Source organism: Marmota monax, unplaced genomic scaffold, assembly GCF_021218885.2.
Source record: "Marmota monax isolate L192 unplaced genomic scaffold, Marmota_monax_Labrador192_F-V1.1 WCK01_AAM20220418_F8-fsc00006, whole genome shotgun sequence".
NCBI lineage: Eukaryota > Metazoa > Chordata > Mammalia > Rodentia > Sciuridae > Marmota > Marmota monax.
In genome coordinates this window covers 8,969,723-8,995,764 of record NW_026693712.1, presented here as the reverse complement: position 1 = coordinate 8,995,764, position 26,042 = coordinate 8,969,723, and the positions used below count along the sequence as shown (strand labels likewise).

The 26,042-nt window shown below is 47.6% G+C and overlaps 2 protein-coding genes across 2 annotated transcripts in view; one reads left to right on the top strand and one right to left on the bottom strand.

The window, feature by feature from the left end:
* Positions 1 to 1,974: 1,974 nt before the first annotated feature.
* On the bottom strand, positions 1,975 to 6,926 carry Rps14 (ribosomal protein S14). Its single transcript, XM_046460301.2, has 5 exons — positions 6,817 to 6,926; positions 4,287 to 4,437; positions 3,632 to 3,793; positions 2,562 to 2,638; positions 1,975 to 2,089 (listed from the first exon to the last, which is right to left on the bottom strand). Exons 2-5 carry the CDS (start codon positions 4,433 to 4,435, stop codon positions 2,022 to 2,024), a joined length of 456 nt encoding a protein of 151 aa, XP_046316257.1. The 5' UTR covers positions 4,436 to 4,437; positions 6,817 to 6,926; the 3' UTR covers positions 1,975 to 2,021.
* Positions 6,927 to 6,943: 17 nt separating this feature from the next.
* Positions 6,944 to 26,042, top strand: part of Ndst1 (N-deacetylase and N-sulfotransferase 1) — a 91,332-nt gene continuing 72,233 nt past the window's right edge. Inside the window, exon 1 of the mRNA XM_046460299.2 lies at positions 6,944 to 7,085. The gene's annotated coding sequence lies outside the window, so the exon portion shown is untranslated. The remainder of the gene's footprint in view (positions 7,086 to 26,042) is intronic.

The following is a 26,042-nucleotide window of genomic DNA, read 5'->3' as shown; positions in this document are numbered from 1 at the left end:
AGGTACAGTGATGCATGCCTATAATCCCAGTAACTCAAAGCTGAAGCAGGAGGATCCCAAGTTTGAACCCTGGTAACCTGAAACCCTTTCTAAAAAAAAAAAAAAAAAGAATGGGGATGTAGCTCAGTAGTATAGTACCCCTGGGTTTAATTCCCAATAAAACACAATCAACCTGGAGTCACTATTTTTAATGTTTTATGCTTTGGGTTTAACCACATGCTTCATTTAAAAATGAAAAAAACGGATTTTTAAAATGATTTATTAAAACATCATGCCAAGGTTAACAAATTTAGAAGAGACCACATAATGTAGATTTCATTTATAGTGAGATCCTGTCTCAAAATAAGAAATAAAAAGGGCTGGGGATGTTGCTCAGTGGCTGAGCATCCTTGGGTTCAATCCCTGGTACCAAAAACAAACAAAAAAACCAAACCACTGAATTGCATAAAGAGGTGATCTGTATGACTATTTAATAAGTGCAGCTTAAATCATTGTGGTGGTTCACACCTGTAATCCCACCAGTTCAGGAGACTGAGACAAAGATGATTTCAACAGGCCAGCCTCAGCAAATTTGTCTCAAAATAAAAATGGCTGGATGTGGCCAGGCATGGTGGTACACACCTGTAATCCCAAAGGCTCAAGAGATTGAAGAAGGAGAATCTAAGTTCAAAGGCAGCTTCAGCAAGACTATTTCTAAACAGAAAATATATGGGCTAGGGTTGTGGCTCACTGGTTAAAAGTGCCCCCAGGTTCAGTTCCTAGTACCAAAAAAAAAAAAAAAAAGTTGGGTGTACTTCCTGTACTTATCTGGCATGCCTAAGGCCCTGGTACAGCAAAAACAAAAACAAAAAGTGCAGCTCAGTGCTGGCAGCTGCCAGCAGCTCAGGAGTTTGATTTTTGCCAGGTTACTTTCTACACTGGTTTTCTTAGCTGTTATCATGGTTTTCCATCACTTTAAGATTCAATGCATAATTAAAATAGGATCTGGCATGTAACTAATGTCCTTCCTCACAGTAATCCACTTGTGCCTCAGGTCAATTTGCTTATTCCCTTTGCCTGAATGCATTGCTCAAAACATGCCATCCAAGGTTCACCCCAACAGCAGCATCTCATCAAGGTTTCCCCTCTTGCTGATCTCCTCCTCCAGAACCACCTTGTGTTTTGGTGCACTCACCTCTCCAGTCCTGGACACAACATCCTCTCCTTTCCACTGGCCTGGCTAATCTCATTGCTCCATCAGTGGGCCCTACCTCCCCACCACAGGGTCCCGTGGCAATCCCTTGCAGAACATTCAGCACCATCTGGTGCCACTGTGTCCTTGGAGCTGGAATCAAGCTTCCGGAAAAGCAAGAACTTTTCTTTTTATTGCTGATGAGAAAATAGGACTTGGTGTGTATTTGTGGGGTGGCTGAATCTTTATGTACTTTATGTACCGATGTGGAACAATCTCTAAGATCTGCCAAGTAAAGAAAAGCAAGGCACAGCAGAGTGAGCTGCCCATTTTGCACAGAAGGTGTGGGGGGAGATACACGCCCACTTGAGTTTATATATGGCTCAGGCCTGGAAGGCTCCTCTTCTGCTCAGGCTACACTTGGATCAACAGTTCCCACTCTGCTCTGGCTCTTTAAGAATTGGTTCATTTTTAGAACCAACATCTTTCATTTTCAAAACAAGGTCTCCAAGGCCTTGATTTGCTTTAGGTGACTGAGGAAGCTTAACACCACAACAAGCAAGTATGCAAAAGACCCAAGTAAGTCCTAGTACCTCACCTCTTCCAGGAAGCCAGTTTGCAGAACCCAGGTTCACCTGTTCTACACCAAGGGCCCAAACAGTTCCACTTATGTTCCTGCATGATGTCTTTTACATCTTCTGAAACAATATAATATTTTGTCATGCCCTCATCACACCTAGATAAGTGAAGGGAAATAAATACCCCCTGGGTGGCTCCTACACAAGAAAAGACTAGTGTTGAAATAGTTTACAAGGCATTTATTAACAGAAAATAATCTGAGGAGTACTGTTCACAGACGGCGACCACGGCGACCCCCCTTCCTGCGGGTGCTGTCGGAGGGGATGGGGGTGACATCCTCTGTGGGGAGAAGAGAAAACATCAGTGCCTGGAGCTGGATGGGAAGAACCCCAGGCCTCCCTAGGCCAATGGTCTACCCATTCAGCAGTAGATCCTATTGTTCCCCAAATGTGTTCCTATTATCAACAGATGAATGGGGAATTGTCCCACCTTCCACATCCTCAAAATCAGGAAGACAGATTTAGAAATGACACTAGGCCATCCCAAGCAGATGGGAAGAACACCATGCAGCTCCTTTCAGCAAATGTAACTGCCAAGAGACACCAAACCAGGCTCTGTACAAAATAGGAGCGGCACATGATTTCTGGTATCAATAAATACCCCTTGGGTGGCTCCTACACAATAAGGTTTCATTACATTTCTTGGAATTCTAAGACTTATATCCCCTGGTCCCCATTTATTAAAAAATTTAAGATCAGTATGTGCCAGGTTAGTTTCAAAACTAACCTGTGTTTGTGAGGGGGAGACTTACCAATCCGCCCAATCTTCATTCCTGAACGAGCAAGGGCTCTGAGAGCTGACTGGGCCCCAGGTCCAGGGGTCTTGGTCCTAGGAAGTAGAAGTTCAAGTTAGACAAGCCAATGGTAATCTCCATAAAATCTCATAAATTCTCTAATGACAAATCTCGTGTAAAGGACCAGACAATAAATATTTAAGGCTTAGAGGGGTTACTATCGCTTCTGTTACATAGCCAACAAACAAAAATTCCTTTAACTATTATTAGAGTAATTTGTACAGACAGTACAAAGAAAGAACAGCAGGTCAACCTAGTCATAGGTCAGTTTGCCCTGCTCTGTCTGCAGCCAGGTAAAGCCCCCTCCCTTCATGCCACATGCTGTGACCCTTAAGTCTTCTTTGCTGCTCTGTCCAAGACACTACCACCTCTGCATGGGACCACTTGAACAGCTTTCTATCTGGTCTATACCCTACCTGGTAATCATCTATTCTAGCTTTCATGCCCAATAAAGCCCAAATTGTTGTCCTGTTCTATAATACCCAGCAAGGCTCCACCCCTGCATCTCTCTAATCACACCTCATACTACTTTCCTTCTCCTAGTTGCCCAAGCTCATCCTTACCCCAAGAACTTTTTCTTGCAACTGTCTCTAGCTGGAATACCTTCCTTCTGTCTTGCCCTCTCTGAAAGACTTCTGGATATCATTTAGGACTTAGTTGAAAATATATGTCATCACTAACTCCATACATTCTCTTCCTAGCGTTTGCCACAAATAGAGGTCACACACTCACTGCTGCTCTATTTGCTTAAAGTCTGACTCTCCCACAAGCCTAAGTTGCATACAAGGAGGACAAAGGCATTATCTGCTTTCTTCCTTTACTCTTTTTTCTTTTTTTAGTATTGGAAACATAGTGACTGGTATACAGTGGGCACTTGATAAGGGTGGGGTACATCCAGGAGCCAATTATACGTATATGCCTAAAATATCTTGTTTCTGATTACAAAAGAAAACCAAATCTCTCAAATCTAAGTGTTCTGGCACCTAAGCCCAGTAGTCTTACCACCACCCATCTCTAGCCTTATATACCTGTTTCCTCCTGTGGCCCGGAGTTTGATATGTAGAGCAGTGATGCCTAGCTCCTTGCACCTCTGGGCTACGTCCTGGGCAGCCAACATGGCAGCATATGGAGAGGATTCATCTCTGTCAGCCTTCACCTTCATCCCACCTGTCACACGACAGATGGTTTCCCTGGGGACAAAAGCAGAGTCATTCTTTTTCATCTCCCAACAATGATTCACTAAGTGATTATCATGTCTAACAAATAAAGACTGCCACAACTCAGGTATGGCAGAGCTTGAGTCAACTTGAGCTTATATCCTGATCCTGGACAAGAGAGTCATGAGCTCTGACTTCATGGGGTTCAGTTTAGTGGGCTGAAAGAAACAACACAGCTAAACCTTATATTTTACTTTTGCATTCAATCTTTAAAGATTAGTCTATGAGGTGTATTAATATCTTCATTTTATGTAGGAGAAAAATCAAAGTCAGAATCTGAATGACTTCACAAAGAATGTCTCCTTTTAATTCCTAGAAAATTATGCATTTTTGGACAAAACGAGCAAACACATTTCCTTACCTGGACAAAGCATTAATTCTTTAGAGAGAACTTCCTAAACTGGGGACATTTCTTCCCTCAGCCTCTTGCCAGGTGGGTTTTGTGCCTCTCCACCCAGGTACTCACTTGCCAGAAAGATCAGTGACGTGGACAAAGGTGTCATTGAAGGATGCAAAGATGTGGCAGACACCAAACACATTCTCTCCTTCCGCCACCTGAGGTCCAAGGCTGATGACCTGTTCTTCCTTCTTTTCCTTTCCCTTGCGAGGTGCCATTTCTGAATAAAAGAACCTTAGAGTTAATGACAAGATTTCCATAGCTAGGCATGATGGTGCATGCCTGTAATCTGAGTACAGCTCAGGGGGCTGAGGCAGAAGGATTATAAATTCAGGGCCAGCCTCAGAAACTTAGTGAGGCCCTGTCGCAAGATAAAAAAATGAAAAGGACCAGGATATGGCTCAGCGATTAAATGCCCTTGGGTCTAATCCCTGGCACGCAAGCACGCGTGCACACACACACACACACACCAAACCACCCAGAACCTGCTGTTCGAAACTTTTAAAGAAATCCCAATTTTGCTTCTTTTTGTCCCCGACTCCCTATACCTAGGACTATGGTGTACTTTCTCACCTGTATCTCACTAAAACCCATTTTTCCCTGTACTTGGTTGATGTCAACTAGTGGCTAAAAAGCAATGTGCCATTAGGTAACCCTTCTTCCAGAAACTACCAAAGCATAGCTACACAGAACCTTTAGGATAAGCCTAAATTCTAGCAGCTGACCAAAAGTACCCCTAATTTCTACCCAAAATAAGGACAACACACTTCTGGCAATTTTATCTAACTGAGGGAATCAATTATGTTTTCAGTGGTACGAGGGATGGAACCTAAGGTCTTACACATGCTAGCCAAGTGCTCTACCACTGAGCTACATCCTCAGCTGGCAAATCAATTCTTTCTGACCCTTCTTGTTTCAAATATATTAAGATTAAAAAAAAAATTTTGTTGATTTATCCAGGGTAACACAGCAATTCAGTTGCAGAAATCAGAACCAGTTTAGATTAATTCTTGATCCACACACAGTAATGCTAGGAGTACTTCTAGGTTTCCTGGCCCTGGATACTATATACTTTGGCTAGACCCAAAGAAGCCTGAAATACTATATACCAAAAGGCAATGCCAAGGCTAATACCTATCTATGTATCAGCAATGGTGCTCCAAAGATTCTTTATTCAAGTGGCGAAAAAAAACTGGCCACATCTGAATTCTGAACAAATTCCTTAGCTTAGCATTCAGGGATCTTTTACCAATATGCCCCTCAAGCCTCATTTCCTAATTCTATGCGCTACCCGTTCTCTCCCAAAGCCAATCGAAATCATCTTTGCCTACCAACTTATCTCCTTCTACTACTGCTTAGAACCAAGTCCTTAAACTTTACTAACACCAAATATTAAAGGCACTAAAACATGCCCTCCAGAAAAAGACCCATTCCAGAAATCCAATTGGTTCATGAAACCAAATAGCTCTAACCTGACATCGTCTATAACGTTAGGTGAAATCACAGGAATACAGGACTAGCAAAAAAGGCACACTGACAGGAAGAAGGTAAGGAGAATGGGCAAGGCTAGAAGGACTACTTCCTGCCTAAAGCCCCAGGCCTTCTAACCCCTCTGAGGCTCAAGCATCACAACAATTTCTTAACATTATCAGAAGGCACCAAAACTATGAAGGGCTCAAATGAAATCAGGCTATAGCCTGCAGAAGGAGTTAAGCCACCTAAGATCACACCATTTCAGCCCTGTACTCTGGCCAGATCCTTCTACTTCACAATTACCCTAGATTTTAAAAATCTGTCTCCAGTGCTCCTGGATCTCTCTGGTGCCTTTCTTGTGTGCAAAACCACCTATTCCCACCTTCAAATTAGATAAACGAAATTGGTACTCAGTGGGTGAGTACTTTTAAGGAAGGTGCCACAGGAAATCTTACCTAAGCGAGTATTATATCCAGTGTCTACCTGCATTTCCCCGATCCCAAGGCCCTCAAGTGTTGAGGAAATGGTCACTCAGGGGTATTAACATACCTCAAACACTAATGTGCAGTCCCTACCATCAGCTTCTGAGTCGGGCCCCGAGGGCCCAGAACTAGCATCAAGAATCACCCTAATTCAGAAGCACCCAACACAGGGCCCGAGTCTTTCCTGCATTCTCTCCCTGAATTCTCACTACAACCGCATAGGGCAGACGCTATTAGTCCTATTTTCCAAATCTTGAGATTAGACACGGGTCTGCAATCGCCCAGGAAGAAGCTAGCGGGGTAGGGTGGGAGGAGCCCACAGACTACGGTCTCTGGGTCCCGTAAGTCACGCTGTGCAATCGCTGAAACGTGACTTAGTTCAGGGCCAAGTCCTGGACTCGAGTTCGTGTCCACTTCACAGAAATAAGCCTCCCCCCCTCCCCCACTTTAAAACCAGGCGACCTCCTTCCGAGACAAGGCGCGAAGTTGATCCTAGACTGGCCGGGCTCGGAGTCTGCCGGTAGCGCGTCTCCTGCCCAGCACCTGACTTGGCTTCCGCCGAAAGACCCCACTACCACGTCCCGAGCCCCACCGGGCCCTCTGGCCACAGGATGCCGCACGATTATGGTGCCTGGGCCTCATACCTGCGCGTCGCCTCCAGACTCTGCCACCGGAAAGAGAGATTGGGAAGGGGCGGGGCGATGGGTCATTTCCGACTGCCGGAAGTATACCGCTGAGGTCACGGGGGCGAGGTCGGCTCCCGGAATACGACGCTTTTATTGCTCACGAAAAGACTAAGACTCCGCCCTCGGGGAAGATAGTTTACTTAAGGGAGAGCGAAAAGAGGCACGGGGATGAGTGTTGCGCGAACGGGCTTGCCTACGGGACCGAACGAAGCGGATACACCCACGAGGTGAGGCGGGTTTATATTCCAAGATGGCGGGGGGCCGCGACTAGTTAGACTTCCGCCGTCCTAACCCCGAGCCTAGCATCCTGGGAGTGGCAGCGCACCTAGTGGCGCGGAGGGGAAGAACAACAAGAGACTTCTAATAATGTACCTTTGGCTTATTTTGTGCAGCCCCGAGCAAAATAAGAATGTTTATATGCAAGCCTGTGCTAAGCAATTTATATGCTTCATTTAATTCTCACATTTTCAAGCAGGCTTTTGGTTTCCCTTGTACAGATGAGGGATGTTAACAGAGACCACATAATTGTAGTGGATATGAGATTCTGATTTAAAACTTGTATGCTCAATAGCCATTTCCATATATTCCTTTAACAATAATGTAGAAGGACCTTGAAGGACTGGAAGAATGTGTAGATGGAGATGTGGAAAGGGCCAATAAGTGTATCTAGCAAAACTGGGTAAACATGCATACATTGCATGAACAATATATATGAAATCTATATAATGAAATGTAGATATTGTGTATGTTGGAAAAAATGAGCTAGCATGAAGAATAGCATATGTCTGTATGAGCTGTTGACCACTTTGAAAGACTTCAGTTTGTGTAGGCATTTTTTTTTTTTTTTTTTACTCGGGATTGAACTCAGGGGCCATTATACCTGGCCAAAATTTTTCAAAAAAATTTGTAGTATCCTCTTTCCACTTTATAAAAACAAGTAATTGCTGGGCATGGTTGTGCATGCCTGTAATCTCAGCAGCTCCAGAGGCTGAAGCAGGAGGATCATGAGTTCAAAGCCAGCCTCAGCAATTTAGTTTGAGGCCCTGAGTAACTCAGTGAGACCCTGCTTCTAAATAATATACAATAAAAAAAGGGATGCGGATGTGGCTCGGTGGTTTAGTGCCCCTGGGTTCAATCCCTGGTACCAAAACAACAATAACAAAAGAAACAATTAATTACAGAAACATGAAAAGAACAAGAAAGAAAAAAGAAGTAACAGTCTTAATCACTGCTGTTCATAATTAGGCACATGTCCTTCCCAGGAATCACTTATGCATATACATACAGGAAAAGACTCTCTCCTTTAAAAATTTTTTTTTGTAATTAGTTATACATGACAGTAGAATGTATTTTGACACATCATACATAAGTGGAATATAATTTCTCATTCTTCTGATTGTAAATGAGTGGAATCACACTGGTTGTGTAATCATATATGTACATATGGTAATAATGTCAGATCGTTCCACTGTCCTTCCTACCCCCACTACCTAACCAAAATACCTCTCTTCCTCCCTACTCCTGCCCCTTATTGTGAGTTAGTGTTGGAATATCAGAGAAAACATTTGGATTTAGGCTTTTTGGGGATTGGCTTATTTCCCTAAGCATGATGTTCTCTAGCTCCATCCACTTACCAGCAAATGCCATAATTTCATTCTTCTTTAAGGCTGAAGGACTCTCTTTTTTAAGGAAAGAAAAGAGCTTTACAATAATTTGCCTTTTATGGTTTTTAAAAAAAGCTATGCTCATTATAAATAGTCCACATAATACAGAGAAGTATGTAGTAAAAAAGTAAAAATTGTCCCCCAAGTTTTCCTTCTGGAAATACACTATTACGAAATTAAAGTACATCATTCCAGAAACATTTTATACCCACATGTATACCAATATCTTTAGTATATAATCTACAATTTTATGTAAAAGAAAATTACATTTTATTTGCTATTTTGCTTTTTTTCACCCAACATCATTGTAGATACCTTTCCATAACAACCAGTAGAAATCTGCGGCTTTTTATGTATTTATTTGTTTCCTTGCTCGTTTATTTATTTAATTTTGCAGTACTGGGTATTAATCCAGGACCTCACGTACACTAAGCAATCACCCTACCACTGAGCTACATCCTTAGCCCTTTTGTTTCTAAATTTTATTTGAAACAGGGTCTCACTGAGTTGCCTAGGCTGATCTCAAACTTGAGATCCTCCTGCCTAAGTCTCCAGGGTAACTGGGATTACAGTTGTGAGCCACTATTCCTGGCCCTATAGCATTAAAAAAAAAAAAAAATTGTTTACTTTTTTTAGTTGTAGGTGGACACAACACCTTTATTTTATTTTTATTTTGTGCTGAGGATCAAACCTAGGGCCTCATGCATGCTATATGAGTGCTCTACCTTTGAGCCATAACCCTAGCCCCCTATAGCATTTTTTAAAAGAAATATTTAATTTTATTATTTTGAATATAAAGTCATTCACAAACTTTTTAAAAAAATATTTATTTTTTAGTTGTAGTTGGACATAATAGCTTTATTCTATTTATTTATGTGGTGCTGAGGATCAAACCCAGGGCCTCGCACGTGCTAGGCAAGTGCTCTACTGCTGAGCCACAACCCCAGCCCCACACAAACATTTTTTTAAAGTTACCAAAAAGTATATCAAAATCTCCCCCCAAAATTCATCTTTTCAACTGTGTCCCCAGAAATCCTCTTCCTTACTAGTTACCATGTTGTGTCTTTTTAACTACTATTGGTATCACTTTGTATAGGTGTATAATTGCTTATTTAACCAGTTCTCTATTGATGGATGTTTAGATTAATCTCCAGAATTTTCAAATATAAAACTGTCAAGAACACACTTGTCCTGGATGTGGTGGCACAGCCTGTGGTGGTACCAGATGCTCAGGAGGCTGAGGCAGGAGGATCGCTTGAGCCCAGGAGTTTGGGGCCAGCCTGGGCAATGTAATGAGACCCCATTTCTTCAACCAAACAAAACAACAACAAAAATAACTCACTTCTGCTATCCCTTCCTCAAAGTAAATTGCTTGAAATCAAAGGGAACATGCATTTAAAAAAAATTTTTTTTTTGGTATCAGGGATTGAACCCAGGGGCATTTTACCAGTGAGCCATGTCTCCAGCCCTTTTTATTTTTGAGAAAGGCCTTGCTATTCTTGCTTAGGGCCTCATGAAATTGCTGAGGCTGGCCTCAGACTTGTGATCCTCTTGCCTCAGCCTCCCAAGTCACTGGGATTACAAGCGTAATCCATTGTTCCTGGCATTAAACTTTGATATATGTAGTTAAATTTTTCTCCTGAAAGTTCGTATCACTTTACTTCTATAAGCTGAGAAGCTAAGTACATCCTTGTTGCATCCCTTCTCTTCGTGATTAGTGAAGTCAGACATCTTTCTGAATGTTTTGACCATTTGCATCTCTTCTATTAATGGTCTCTCTGTGTTCTTTGAAGGCCAGGGCTTTTTGTTCTCAGGTAGTGTGTTCCCCAGCAGAGTCGGGATAGTGGTGGAGACTGGAGTATTGTGGGATGAGCTCCTGCTTTGAATCAGCATGGTACTAAACAGAGACCTCTCCACCTGGCAGCGGGAAGGCTTTGTGGAGTGAGCGTGGCCAAAGGCAGCCCACACAGTTTCTTCAGGACAGATTTTTCCACAGAGAAATAAGAAAAGTCTTATTTCAGAAACTATAGTAGTTACTACTTCAAAACTCCTCTTGGATTATTTAATCAACACGTTTGTGATTCTACAAATAGTTTTTAGCTGTGTATTCTTGAATAAAAATTAGAGCCTATCTAGGGTTTAGTTTTCTCATATATAGAATGGTATAATAATAGTGCTTTTAAAAACATATTGATTACTAGGCTGGGGATATAGCTCAGTTGGTAGAGTGCTTGCCTTGCATGCGCAAGGCCCTAGGTTAGATCCCCAGCATCAAAAAACAAAACAAAACAAAAAAACATATTGATTCTGGCATGGTGGCACATGCCTGTAATTCCAGTGACTTGGGAGGCTGAGACAGGAGGATTGCAAGTTTGAGGCCAGTCTCAGCAACTAAATGAGGCCCTGAGCAACTTAGACCCTGACTCAAAATAAAAAATAAGAAGGGCTGGGGATGTGGCTCAGTGGTAAAGTGCCTCTGGGTTCAATCCCTAGTACCAAAAAAAAAAAAAAAAAAAAAAAAAAAATTGTTGAAAACACATATCTTTGTTGGACTCCTACTCTGTAGCCAAGCTGTAGGATGCAATCATAATGGTATTTAAACTGAGACTTGAAAGTAGAGTAGGGAAGCTGAAGCATGGAGTGGCACGTTAAGGCAGGAGGATCACAAGTTTGAAGCCAGCCTTGGAAACTTAGTGGGATCCTGTCTCAAAATAAAAATTAAGAAGGGCTGAGGTGGGCTGAGGTTGTGGCTCAGTGGTGAAGCGCTTGCCTTGCATGCATGAGGCCCTGGGTTTGAGCCTCAGCACCACATAAAAATAAATAAATAAAAATGAAAATATTGTGTCCATCTACAACTAAAAAAAATATATTAAAAAAAAAAAAGAAGGGCTGAGGATGTGGCTCACTGGTATAGTATCCCTGGGTTCAATACTCCGTAATGGAAAAATGAGTTAATATCTGAAGTAGAAATTAGCTAAATTAAGACAGGAAGAATGGAAGAATGGAGAATCGTACGTGCAAAGGTCCTGAGGTAAGAATGTGTTTGGAGAGTTCAAATAATTAAAACTTAGCTGGTATGACCAGTGTGCTGTGAGAAGGGGAGAGGGATGAACACTCCTGCAGTGTCTTGCCTCTTCTCTTTCTCACCCCACCCCACTCCATACGCTGTCAGCATTGTGAGTACAGGAGTGTGCTCACCACTCACAGCTTAGTCATTCCATCAGTGAAGGCTGTGAGCATTGCGTATGTGTCTAGGTTCTTGACACTTGGGATACATTGATGACCAAATCAGACAATGATTCCCACCCTCTTACAGTTGACATTCTGGAAGAAAGAGCAGCTGCAGCATCTGAGTAACTTTCCCATTATGTTAGTAGGCAGTCAGTGCTAGGGAAGGAAGAAAAAGCCAGGCAGGTAAGGAAGGGAAAGGGGTGTGGCAGGTGGCAGAATTCAATGCAAAAGGCGGGAGGCTGGAGGAGAGGTTTGAGCAGAGGCCCGAGGGAGATGCGGAAGGGAGTGTTGCCAGCATCTAGGGGAAGATCTTTATGGGGCTCCTGGGCACATGCGCATGCCCAAAGGCGGAAGTGTGGGGGGCATATTCTGGGGGTGGTGGGAACCGGAGTGGTGGGAGCCAGTGTGGCTGGAATGGAGTGGCACTGGAGGGGGTGGTCAGAGAGGCGATGTAATGATCAGAGGTCATGTGGCCCCACAGGGCATTGTAAAGACTTTGGTTTTGCCCTGAGTGGAGCTGTTGAGGGTTTTGAGCAGAGGAGGGAGGTCTGACTTGTATTAATAGGTTCACTGTGGATGCTCTGTGCGGAGCCCACTCAGCCTCTGGAGGGGTGAGGGGCAGAAATAGAAGCAGGATCAGGGTTAAGAGGCTTTTGCAGTAAACCAAGTGTAATGTATTGATAGCCGAGACCAGGGGGGCCTCAGTGGAGGCAGAGAGAAGTGGTTCAAATCTGGCTGTACTTTGAAAGTAGATCCAACAGGATTTCCTGCAGATGAGACGAGACGTGGGCTGGAGGAAGAGCGTCGAGAGCCAACTCCCGCAGTCAGGGCTGGGGTACCTGAAGGGTGAAGCTGCGGGCTGGGAGGCCCAGGGGGGTGAGGGCTCGGAGGGGAGACCCGAGTTGGTCTTAGGCCTGAGTTTGGGGTGTTATCACACACCAACTGGACATGTCCAGGAGGTTGTCAGGTTGGATGAACCTGGAATTGAGGAGTAGGCCTGGGCTGGTGTGTAAATCTGGGGTCTTGGGCATAGGGGTGATATTTCAAATCGGGGACTGTGACCACTGAGGGCCGTGGTGTAGGTGGAAAAGAGCTCTAAGGATGGAGTGTCGAGAGCATGGGGGGGTCGGTGGTGGAGTGCTTGCCTTGCGTGCACGGAGCCCTGGGGTCCTTGCACACGTGCGTGTGCACACGATGGAATAAGGAGGAGACAGCGAGTGAGAAGGAAGTAGTGAGGGTGAGATTGGGGACTCTACGAAGGTGTTCCAGGAAGTCACATGAAGACACAGTCGGGAAGGGGAGTGGGCAGCTGTGTTGGGGCACTGAGAGGTCCCATAGGATGGGCGCCGAGAGTGACCACCAGGGACCATGATACGAACAGGTTTCATGGGGTGGGGGAGCTGGAGGAATGGCGAAAGCTTGAAGTGAGTATATTTAAGAGAGAAAGAGGGAGGTGTAGATAGCTTTTGAGTTTGTTGCAAAGGGGCAGATGGAGAATGGGGAAATTTCTTTCTTTTTTTTTGATTGATACCAGGGATTGGGTGCTAAACCTCTGAGCCACATCCCCAGCCCTTTTCATATTTTAGTTAGAGACAGGGTCTTGCTCAGTTGCTTAGGGCCTCACTAAGTTGCTGAGGCTGGCTTTGAACTTGCAATCCACTTGCCTCAGCCTCTCAAACCAGTGGGACTATAGGCATGCGCCACTGTACCCACAGAAATCTCTTTTTTAAAGATTCTGTTCTTAGCAGATGTCTGTTTGGGGGTGGGATGGTCCAGTAGAGAGTAGAAAGCTGGAGTGGAGACATGACCTTGCTTAGGTGAGAAGTGAGGGGCTCTAGGGCTCAGGTGAGAGGATAGGCTTTGGTAGGAGAGAGAATGTGTCCTCAGTGCCATCAGCAGGAAGGTGGGAGGGTGGGCATGTGGCAGGAGGGCTTTGGGAGACTCTCTACAGGGAAGTGGCAGCAGCCAGCTCTAAGTTGAACGTGCTGGGTGAGAGAAGGCTTGACACCAAGGCTGGAGAAATCGAATGGAGTTCCTGAGCATCCTAGGGTCGGCCCTCTTGAGGTTAGTGTGTGGTGCTTTCTCCAGCCGGCATGGCTTCCCAGATGCAGGCACGGAGTGGGATTTAACTTGCAGAGCATTGGATTTAACCAGGGTTGTGATTTCGCCAAGAGAGGACAGCTTAAGAGAGGGACAGGGGAGCAGAGGGTGAAAGGAAGTATGATGTGTCCACGTGTGGCGTCGAGGTGGATAGCTGGAGTAGTCAAGTGTCCACACTGGCAGGGACAGTGTGTACAGGGTGGAGCGAGGGACTAGGGGTCCCAATGTAGTCAGGGATGACTGAAATCAACATGCCAGCTGGTGTCTTCAAGCTGATGATCAAGGACTAGGGGGCGTCATGGAGATGATGGTTTAGGGAGGAGTCCCAGGTATTGGTCACAACCATGGGAACAAGTGGCAGAGATGGTCAGGAAGACAAGATGGTTAGATAAAAATATGTCGAGAGACTGGAGGCTGGAGTAGTAGAAGCATCATCCATGTGACCATTGAAATGCCAAGAATTGAGACACCGATTGACTGAGGGTGACCATGAGTCCAGGGCAGAGCATCCAAAGATGGCAGGGTGGACCCAGGGGCTGGGAGACCCTGTGCGAAGGTGGGGTGATGTTGGGTGCCTCTCAGGATGTGACATGGAATTAAAGCTGGGTCTTTTGGAGAGAAAGGCGGGAGAATAGCCTGGATGTGGTGGTGAGAAGCAGGAGTGTTCCCTGTCTTCTGCCCCCCCCTTCTCTCACTCCATAGGTTGTGGAAGGATGAAGGAGAGCCCTCAAGAGGCCTGTGAGGGACAGCAACCCCAGGGGAGAGCTGCATTTCCTAGGACAAAATGGGACTATGCAGAGAAAAGACTAGGGACCGAGGAGGTTCTGCTGCAGACCTTCTAGAATTCCTGAGGGCAGCAGAAGGCCTTGAGGAGGTGTGTAAGGAAGGGACTGAGGACAGGGACTAGAGGACCATGGACAAGGCATGCCTGCGTGTATGTGGGTAGATAAAACCAAAATGTGACTAGGTCACGAGTGACTGACACTCAATTGTTCAGTGGTGATAATGACCTTAATTGGACACTTAGAACATGCCAGGCTCTGTGCTCAGTGAGTTGAATGTCTCATGTCCTTGACTCCTCTCAATAACCATAGAAAGTAGAGAAATTGTATTCCCCTCACCTTGCAACCAAGGAAACAAGTTTTTATCTGTAAGTGGGACACCAGGATCTGGGCCTAAGCAGTCTGATTGCAGAGCCCCAATATTTCTGACAACCAGTCTGGGTGTCTTCTAATTGTCTGTTGATTGGGTGAATGAAGAGTGGGTAATAGGCCTTGAGAAAGCAAATCTGAGCCCTTTCCTGGACCCCCAAGCCTAGCCTGGAAGACTCTCACTCCCTGCTCTTAGGAACAGTTTATACTTTAATTTGCCCATAGGCTCATCTTCTCCTCCCCTTGGAGAAGTTTTTCAAACATGAGAGAGGAAGGGGTGGAGACAAGGCCCAGAGGGGGTAACTTAGTTCATCCTGACACACAGCTAGCAGTCAGACACCAACTGCAGCCCTGGGACTTGGAGGTAGGACCTTCACAAGTGTTGGTCCCTAGCTGGGCGTGGTGGTGCATGCCTGTAAGCTGTAAGGTGCATGTCTCCTCCCAGCAGCTCAGGAGGCTGAGACAGGAGGATCGCAAGTTTAAAGCAACTTAGTGAGCCTGGGAAATTTAGTGATTTAGCAAAATAAAATACAAAAGGGCTGGGAATATGGTTCAGTGGTAAAGCACCCCTGGTTCAATTCCCCAGTACAAAAAAAAAAAAAGTGTCCTTCCCTGTGAAGCTGTCGTGATGTCACTGTGGTTCTGGGTTTGGTCTGAGCCCCAGAACCCACAGGAACTCTGGTCTCTGTTTCTGAGTGTGGGGAACAAGGTGAGGAGGGGGCTGTGTGAGCAGGTTCACGCCAGTGCACACACCCTCCAGTGGGAGGTGGTGCAGGCTGAGGCAATGTCCTGCCCCCTTGCTGGAGGCCTCACGGGCGACCTCTCCTGCTCCGAAGCACATAGCACTGCCCTACGTCGCAGTGTCTCATGGAGCTCCCTTGTGGGCCCGGGACCCCTCCCTCCTTACCACACAGACATGAATGTGCCAGGACCCCTGCCAAGGACTCTCTGTCTAATGAGTAATATGAACAAGAAACATGATATCCGTGTGTGTGTGTGTGTGTGTGTGTGTGTGTGCGCGTGTGTGTGTGTGTGTTGTGGGCCAGGTCAGCTGGACAGGGAGGAGGTGGTGGAAGAGAGTCCTGAAGCCCAACAGCCAGTGGAGGTCTGGAGTCATAGGGAACTTGGAGCTTTCAGATTTGGGAGAAGGTCTGTGTGGCTAAGGGGAGGGGGTTGGGGAGTTGAGATCAAAGATTGGGACTGGGCCTAAATGGCACTGGGGTAGAACTTTAGTCTAGGGGGCTCAGAGGAAGCTCTGCCAGGTGGGGAAGTCAGGGCGGGTCCCAGGCAGCTGCCCTACAGACTGCAAATGCCTGCTCCTGCCGAAGGGCCCGCTAGATGGCGCCTGATCCTCGCTGCTCAGGGAAAGCCTTGGCTGTTGCCCACATTCTTGTAGTTTCTGAGTCTAGAAGTTGGTGTGTGTGTGTTTGTGTGTTTATCTGCACTTCAGACAAGACATTCTCCCTAGGACAGGGCTGTGATGCGACCAGGTCTTGGTGTGCACACTTCCTTTGTGCCTCAGCACACTACAGGGGCTTGGATGATTATCCTTGTTTTACAGAGCAGGAGAAGAGAAGGTGACGCCCAGTCCTTCGGGGGTTCAGGGAAAGATTGTGTCCAGCCTCTGGAGTGCCCCAGGCTGACTTGCGAGGGCCTCCTCTGAGTTCCCTCATATGGAAAAACTGGACCCACTGGCTTGGCACCACAGGGATAGATCCTGGGTCAGCAGACTGAGTGCCTCGTATGTGCAGGTACTGGTGAGTGATGAAGCCGTGAATGAAGGCCAGGCACAGGGCTTGTAACCCCAGCCATTTAGGAGGCTGAGGCAGGAGGATCACAATTTCAAATTGAGCCTGGGCAACTTAGCAAGACCCTGTTTCAAAATAAAAAAGTAAAAAGGGCTAGGGATGTAGTTCAGTGGTAGAACACTCCTGGATTCAATCTTCAGCACCAAAGAAGGAAAAACAAAACCAAAAAACAAAAAACAGCACTGGATAAGGTAAGACTTGGGTCCTCTAATGTGGAAACAGGTAGACATTACACAAGTAGACCAGCAATAACTTCATCATTGTCAGTGTGTGAAGGTAAAGGACTGACCTGCGTGGTTTACAGGACTGGGTTCACTCTTAGAGGGCAAAAGTGCCAAGGCCAGGAAGCTCCAAGGAACTGCAAGGAGGCAGGGATGACAGGGGAGGGTAATGCTGCGAGGTCACCCAGGAGGGCAGAGGGCCAGTGGAGTATATTCTCCATGTCACGGAAAGCCAGTGAAGAGCTTTAAATGGGGAGCAGAATGTTCTAATTGGTGTCTTTTAAAGTCCACTCTGGCCAGGTGTGGTGGCACATGCCTGTAATCCCAGTGACCTGGGTGACTGAGGCAGGAGGGTAGCACATTAGAGGCCAGCCTGGGCAACTTAATAAGACCTTGTCTCAAAATAATAATGGCTGGGGCTGTAGCTCAGTGGTGGTGAAGTGCCTCTGGGTTCAGTCCTGGTACTGCAACAACAACAACAACAAAACAAAAAAAAAAGAAAGAAAGAAAAATCAGCTCTGGTTTTGTTTGGAGGGTCAGTGGGAGGGGAGCAGGAGTGGAAACAGGAGCGGGGAAGATGGTTATGTAAGTGATGGACAAGGGGGAGGTAGACCACGGTGGCAGCTATGAAGATGAAGAAATGTAGATGATGGAGAGACTTTGGGAGCAGAATCTATAGCATTTTCAGATGAATTGGAACAGGGGTGAGGATGATTCTGGGTTCAGCCTTGAGACCCCTACCAAGAAGGGGAAGCTGGGGGATGTTATGCTTGCGTGGAAGATGGCAGTTAACAGGTAATCAGACCCTGTTATATTTGGAATCACTTGTGTGACGTCCTAGTAAAGGTGGCACAAGCAGTTGGAGCTCATTGGAAAGACCAGGGCTTCTGACATGACTCCAAGAGCCAAGAGACTGGATGAGGTCACTGCAAGCACCTGCCCCGCAAGTCTGAGCAACTTGGCAGGTGGAGGTGGTGAGGGCCCCATTGCTGAGGTATGCAGGAGAGGCTGGTTGGTGTCAGCCATGGCTTTGAGAGGAGGCCTCTTTGAGGGAAGATAATATGATATAAAACTTGAGGATACCAGAGACCAAGGCCAGGGTGACCCTGGGGCAGTGAGGAGGAGCTGGCCTTGCTGACTCTGTCTCTTTGGTTAGATCCTCCTTTCCCAGGGGCACCCTCCCCCTACTGCCATCTGGCAGGGCCCAGAGGCTCACGGTCCCTGGGGTAGAGTGGGGGTGGGGGGCAGCCTTGGGAATGGGGGCAGGGCTCCTGAGTTTCAACCACTTGGTGTAGGGTTCCTCTTTTTGTCACCTCCCTTATGACTTTTTGGGCTGCCAGCACCACCTGCCAACTGCAGTTCCTTGTGTTTCCTTCTGAGGAGGGCCAGGCCCAGGGAGCAGTGGCCTGTTGGTCCCACCTGGAAAGGTGTTGAATCAGGTGACACAGCATGCTTGGGGTGAGGGGTAATTGGAGGGGCTACCAAGCTTAATTGGTGGTTAGGAAGCCCTGGAACCTGTGTCAGAGGCCCCCGGCCTTTCATGTTTGTAGCCTCCCGCCAGCCTGGATGAAAGAGCCAGGTATTAATAGTAATTATTAGTTTCACTAGTAAAGTAAGGAAATGGGATCATCACCAAGCTCAGCTTGTTGTCCCGACTCTGTCTATTTCTTTCCTTCCAGTTGGCTCCTTTCTCTTTCCTTCTTTTGCCCTGGGCCTTGCCACTGTGGTCTGTCCTTCAGGGCCTTGGGATCTGCTTTCCTCGCTTGGTGCTGTTCACTGGTTGTCTGTATTGGCATGCCCTGGGGGCCAGGCTGTTTGGAGAACACCCTGTGCTAGTCTAGGGTGCAGGGTGAGAGAGGAGAGATGTAGTGGCAGGAGGGTGTGTGTTCTGGTGTGTGACCACTCATTCATTCATTCACTTATTCACTGTTTTACGAAATTATTGAACCCATTCTGTGCACCAAGCCCTGGGTTGGGCACTGGGACTCAGTGACATGGGTCCTGTCCCCATAAGTCGACGTTCTAGCAGGGAAGATGGACAATACATAGTAACCTGACAGACATGAAAGGTCACAGGGTGTGGTCCACATTATGAAGGGTGTAAATACATTTCTGATGAAAGCTATGTGGGTGGCTACTTTTGACTGGGGGACCAGGCAGGTAATATTCGGGCAGATTCCTAAATGATGAGAAGGACCCAGTTTTGAGGGAGATTGGGAAAAGAGTTCTTGACAAGAAGAACAGCCCTTGCAAACAAACCCCAGGTGGGAAAGAGCTTAGCATGTCTGTAAAAGAGGATGAAGTAGCAGGTGGGGAGGAGGAGACAGGGTGGGGATGGAGCTGGTGGCATGGCTTGCAAGCTGTACAGTTGCACGGTCCCCATGCTCTTTTGTCACTGTCCTGAAATTCTTAATTTTTGAACAAGGGCTTCTGCGTTTTCATTTTGCACTGCACCTTGCAAATTATATAGCTGGCTGGTCCTGGTTGGGGAGGTTGGCAAAATAAGTGGGTTTCTGTGTGTAGAAATACGAGGGCCGTTTGGCTGGTGTTGGTGAGTAAATGAGTTAGTGGCGAGTGACTACCCACGTGGGGAGCTTGTCTGTGAGGTCATCAGAGGGTTACATTTGCCTAGATCATGGGCTGCTGCTATGTGGAGAGTGTTCACTCACAGATGTGGCCCCACACCCTGCAGTGCCTGGTACATTGTCTACAGCATGCTGCTTGCAAGCTTCCCAGGAACTTTGAGCTGTTGGGTGGGGCCACACTTGTCCTGAGTCCTGCTTTGGGAAACAGTGACTCCTCTGCCCCAGGTTGGGGCTTGCCCTATCTTCCCTATGAGGCCTGAGACTTTGGAGCCAGACAGATGTGAGTTCATATTTGACTTTGACACTCTGACTAGTAGATGTGACTAAGTGGACTTTGTGCATGTGACTTGTTTCTTTGAGCCTCAGTTTCCTCATCTGTGAAATGGGACTCACAACAATTGTTGAGAGGATTAAATCAATTAATGAAAGGAAAACTCTTGGCTGAGTTAGAGCTATTTGCAACAGTAACTATTTGCAGCAGTAGTAATTATTATAATTATTCTATAGTCTCTGAAGCTTGGGGAGACATTGGCTTCTGCTCTTAAATGTCTGCATAGTCACAAGCATTATGATGCTTGTGGATCTTGGTTTTCACTTCTGTTAGATTCGAATTTTGGCAGTCTAACCCATCTCTAACCTGGATGGTCAGGAGGATCCAACATGGTCACTTTGGAGAGTCTTTGTTAGTTGTGCACGTGTGAGTTGCTTGCACACTCCCAATCCCTATCTTTCCCATCTAGGGTAGGTTTCCTCCAAATCTGCCCTCTCAGAAAGAAAAGCATCCTCCATTCCTTGGCTATATAGAGAACCCAGTCTCTGGATTCCCAGCCTTAACTTGTTGCTCTCATTTTGGAAAGTGTGTTTGGGAGTGAACCTCAAGTTCAAGGTCCATGGTCGGGTAAGAAAGAGTAAGATCCAGAAATCAGGGCAGGGAGTGGGAGGATGGGCTGAGGGAGGGCAAAGATGCTGGAGCCAAAATTCCTGGTGGCCTTGTTTCCTGCCTTACTTTGGGGCAGGAAGCAGCTGGAAAGCTGCAGAGAATTAGTCTCTGAAAAAGGGCCCACTTCATCTCCCACATGCGCTCTCCAGTGGCTGATTTGCAGGAGCCTCCAAAACTCTTGGAAACCCGAGGATCACCATCTCAAGGAGGGGAGCCTCATCCCCCACAGTAGTCCTTTCTTGAGAAACCTGAAAGAGGAGGCTAAAAGGATCCTCAGCGCCATTCAGAGTGGAGAACATGAGCTCTGGGGTCAGCCTTTTAGTTCCAAGTGTAGGCTCAGCTCTAATGAGACCCTGGGACTACTTAGCCTCTCTGCATCTCAATTTCCTCACCTGGAATATAGGGATAATAATCATGCCTTGACATAGCGCTGCTGGGAGAACTGAGTGCTCTCAAGTTATTAGCATGTCCTTCAACATAGTGGATGCTTTAAGAGGGTTCAATATTGTCATATTGTTTTCAAAACAAATCTATCAGATCTCCTGATTGACCTAGTTCAGTGCCTTCCCCTATATTTTTTTGCCTTTTTGGCTGGCAGCATTCATTCATTCATTCATTCATTCATTTTTTATTCAATAAATATTTATGGGGCATATAGCAGCAAAGAGTAGCAGATGAAACCAGACGGTTTCCCAGAGGCCATGTGAGTGAGAACTAGCACCTATGGGCTTGGCCACATGCACTCAGATCCTTACTTCCCTGGTTGTGAATGGGCATGTGCAGTTAACAGGAAGGAGCCCAGGTGGAGCCCAGACCCAAGATCACATGCCTCCCAAGGAGCATGTCTGGGTACTAGAATCCAGGCTCACTTCACTCCAGTGTTTGCACTTTTCCAAATCTAGATTCCAGGTCCACATTCCTGCTGGACCCCCGTCTTCCTCCCCCAACTCTGCTTTGGCAGAACCAGATCCCTAGAGACCCAAGTTGCACTGTTTTCATTGCCTTCTGCAGCAGGATCTTTGTCATTTCCTCTTTGGTTCTGACCATGAGGAACAACCTTGGGGCTTTCCTCAGAGGGGAAACCCAGCCTGGAAGCAGCCCATGGAAAATGTGGCTATGAGTGACTCCTGATGTTTGTCACAGCTACAGGGCACCTGGATGTCTCAGGGCAGAGAGTGGTAAAGGTTTCATTGATGGGTGCTGAGCCAGTGACTCCCAGAAGCCTAACCTCCTGGCTCTATAGACTGAGTCAAGTCATAGCTTTGCCCCCAAAGCTCCAGTGCTGGCCCTTTGTGTGAAATTAAGGCAGGGAGTTATGTGCTCAAGGGGAGCCTGGGGCAAGGCTCTGTAATCAGGACATTTCTGGGCCTGGCATGAGTATTCTGCTATGATCCAAATATTTGTGTGTCACCAGCCAAGGGAGCCTGGCACCATGGCACAGTCCTGTAATCTCAGCAGTTCAGGAGGCCGAGGCAGGAAGATCACAAGTTCAAAACCAGCTTCAGCAACTTAGTGAGGTCCTGAGCAATTTAGTGAGACCCTGTCTCAAAATAAAAAATCAAAAGGTCTGGGGATATGGCTCAGTGGTTCAATCCCTGGTACCAAAAAAAAAAAAAGAAAAAAGAAAAAAAAGTAGGCCAAGGGAACTCATTTGCCCCTTCTACCAGGAGGACACAGCAGTAAAGCACCTTCTAGGAAACAATGGTCTTCATCAGATACAGAATCTGCTGGATCCTTGATTGGACTTCTGTCCTCTAGAATTGTGAAAAACAAATTTCTGTGCTTTAGCCATCCATTCTATGATATTTTGTTATGGCAACCCAAATGCACTAAGATACATCCCAAAGCCAAGAAGGCAGCCACCCGGATGCAAACCCTTCCTGTGGCCTCCTTGACATTTTGCTCCTTGTTTTTTCCCCGCAGATGGAGATGGGAAAAAGAACTGGGAAGCAGGAAAAGGAGACTTCTGGCTAACCAGAAGTTCCTTTTGGCAGAGTGTGACGCTCACCTTGGTCCTAACTTGAGAAAGCCCTTCTGCTCTTGGCTCTCAGTTTCCCCCTCTGCACTATGAAGGCAGATGTGATACTCAGAGAGGCCTTTTGACTCTCTAACCCCTGACTGAGGGCCTCTCACTTTTGCCCTCCCAGGCCTCTAGGCTCCAGCCTTGGGGGATTCTATCTGAGGTTTCAATTTCCCATGTCCATCTGTTGTAGCACCCCCACCAGAGTGGCTAGAAACTAGAGGGATGCAGGGCCACACCCCCTCCCCAGGAGGACTCAAAGGTGGGAGTCTCACTTCCAGGCTAGTGCACATAGATGGAGAGATGAGCTGGAGGGATGGTGGGGGAGGCAGCTCCACATGGAGAGTCATGCCTACCCCGTCTCCCACAGGCTGGCCAGGTGGTGGGGGCAGCCAAGGGGAGGGCTCTTAGTCCCCACCTTCCCCATGGGCTCTGCATGGATACAGATTTCTTTCCATACAAAAGACATGTGGGGAAAAGCCTTCTCCACAGCAGACTTAGGGCTCATAAGACATTTTAATCTGGTGGTGGAATCCCAGTTGTAGCATTAAAAAAACCGTAGTATGCTGCAGAATTCTAGAATCCAGAGGCCTAATATCCTGGAATGTTAGAAAAGTGAGTCATAGGATTTTAGGTTGTTAGATCATGCTCTCCAACACTGTGGCTACTAGCCATGTATGGTTTTGGAGCACTTAGAATGGGACTAGTTTGAATTGAGGTGTGCTAATGTACATTTTGAATACTTAGTAGATTTTTTAAGTTTATGGTGATTTAAATATTTCTTTTTTTTTTTTACACAGTAGATTTTGAACACTTAGTATGGAAGAAAGAATATAAGACATCTTATTGATGATTTTTTTCATATTGATGAAGGAACTGCCCTGGTGGCAGCTTTCTTGACCTTGAGTTCTGGAGGTCTGGATTCAGCCATCTGGCCCTGCTCTTAGGGAACTTGAAGCCTCTTGCTGAAAACAGTCACCTAGAAACCACCAGTGCATGGGAGTATTTTTCCCTTGTCTGCTAGTTGGTGCATCAGAATGAACTCAAGAAATATGGGAGGGAGGAGGGAAGATGGCGGCGAGGGGAGTGCATTACCCCCGTGTGCTGCTTCACTGTGTGGGAGTATGACAAGTCAGGACGGCTAAAGGATATCTTGTTAGGAATTTCCAGCAATAGTGGGGTGCGCCGGAACCTGGAGGAAGGATTTCCATCGCATGAGGATCGGCTACGGGGACTCAAACGCTAGAGGTTTGTCGCACGGAGGGTAAAACTGCTTATTCAGCAAATCGCCCCGCGGCTAGAGTCTGCAAGGCGCGCTGGGATAGAGACGCAGGGTTACAGCGCTGCAGTTTCTGCCAGACGCGCAAGCACCGCACTCAGGGCTGAATTCTGGGTTCGAGACGGGGAAGGAAGCGTTCCATCTCGGTTCTCCACACCGGTCAGACCACAGAGGAGGCCGGCAGCCACCATGTTGGTAAACTGACGTCACCACACCTGTTTTTGACTGACCGCAGCTCATTCAGCCATAGAACAGGTAATTTCAGGCTGCAATTCGCCTGCGGCTTGCAGACAGATTGCTAGGGTTCAGCGCCTGGGGGCTTCTTAAAATCTGATCTTATCGGAGTGAACACGGAGCGCGGGGCGGCCAAGTCCCGGCTCCCGGAACCGTCCCGGAACCGCCCTGGCTCCGGGCTGCGGAGCCTGCGGAGGCTGCTTCTTGGACCCTGCTAATATCAGAGCAAACACGAAACACCAAGAAGCCGAATTCCAGCTCCCGGAACTGAGCCCGCGGGGACTGCTTCTTGGAGCTTACACTTATAGGAGCTTACACCGAGCACAGAGCGGCCGAGTTCCGGCTCCCGGAACCGTCCCGGAACCGCCCTGGCTCAGGGCTGCGGAGCCCGCGGAGGCTGCTTCTTGGACCCTGCTACTATCAGAGCATACACCAAGCACTAAGCGGCCGAATTCCGGCTCCTGGAACTGAGCCCGCGGGGGCTGCTTCTTGGAGCCTACACTTATAGGAGCTTACACCGAGCACGGAGCGGCCGAGTTCCGGCTCCCGGAACTTCCCTGGACCGGGGCTAGGAGCCCGCGGAAACTGTGTCTCGGTCCGGGTCCTGCTGAGGGCAGGTCAGGACTCACCCGTTGCTTGGGTTGCCTGGCAAGGGGAACGAAATGCTGCCATTCGCATAGGATACCAACATAGCAGAGATCTGATGTCAGCAGAAAGCGGTGGAGGAGAGATCTTCATCAATACCAGCGGTGACATAAGCAGTTGGTCTTCTGGTAAGGGGGGTGAGGCTCAGTCACCCGAGTCTCCTCAATTTGTCCTCGAGCCGGAGGGAAGGAGCCGGGCCGCCGCCAGCCCCCGGAGCAGGCCCAGCGGCTCGCCAGCGTGGTAACCGCGTGACCCCAATTGGAGAGGGGGCGGAGCGGAGCCGCCACCCACACCCGCCAGGTGGGCAGACCCACGACCCAGTAGTACATGGGCGTGGTAGGAGGGGCAGGGCAGAGCCGCCCTTCGCGCTTGCAAGGTAAACAGACCTGTGACAGCCTGGCGGGTCAGGCCCAGTGGCCTGCCAGTGTGGTACACACGTCACCCCAACTCGAGTAGGGGCAGAGCAGATCCTTATCCCACGCCCGGATCAGGCCCTGCCGGTGTGGTGGTCACGTGACCCCAATTGGGGTGGGGGTGGAGCGGAACCGCCACCCGTGCCCGCAGGGTGAGCAGACCAGTGATCAACCTGCAGATCAGGCCCAGGGGTCCGCAGGCGTGGTAGGAGGGGCAGGGCAGATCCGCCGCCCGCGCCTTCAAGGTAGGCAGACCTACAACAGACCGGCGGATCAGGCCCAGGAGCCTGCCGGCGGGGTACAAACACCACCCTAATTGGAGTAGTGACAGAGCAGAGTCGCCTCCCTTGCCAGGAACAGACCCAGCATCCTGCAGGCGGGGTAGTCACGACACCCCAATTGGAGTAGGGGCAAAGCAGAGCCTCCACTCGTGCCCGAAAGGTGGGCAGATCTGCGACCGACCAGCAGGACAGGCCCAGTGGCCTGCTGGTACGACAGACACGTCACCCCAATTGGAGTAGGGGCAGAACAGAGCCGCCACCAGCTCCCAGAACAGGCCCAGTGACCTGCCGGCGTGGTAGCCACGACACCCCAATTGGAATAAGGAGAGAGCAGAGCCGCCGCCCGCACCTGCAGGAAAGATACGCAAGCAGTATGAAAAGACAAGGAAAGAAAGGACCACAAGCAATGCAGGTCAACGCAACTTTAGAAGAGGTAACAGCTGCAGCAGATGGAATGTCAGATAAAGAATTCAGGATATACATGCTTCAGATGATCTGGAGTATCAAGGAAGACATTAAACAGCAAAATCAGACAATGAAAGATCACTTCGACAACGAATTACGCAAACAAATCCAGGAAGCAAAGGATCAACTATACAGGGAGATAGAGGT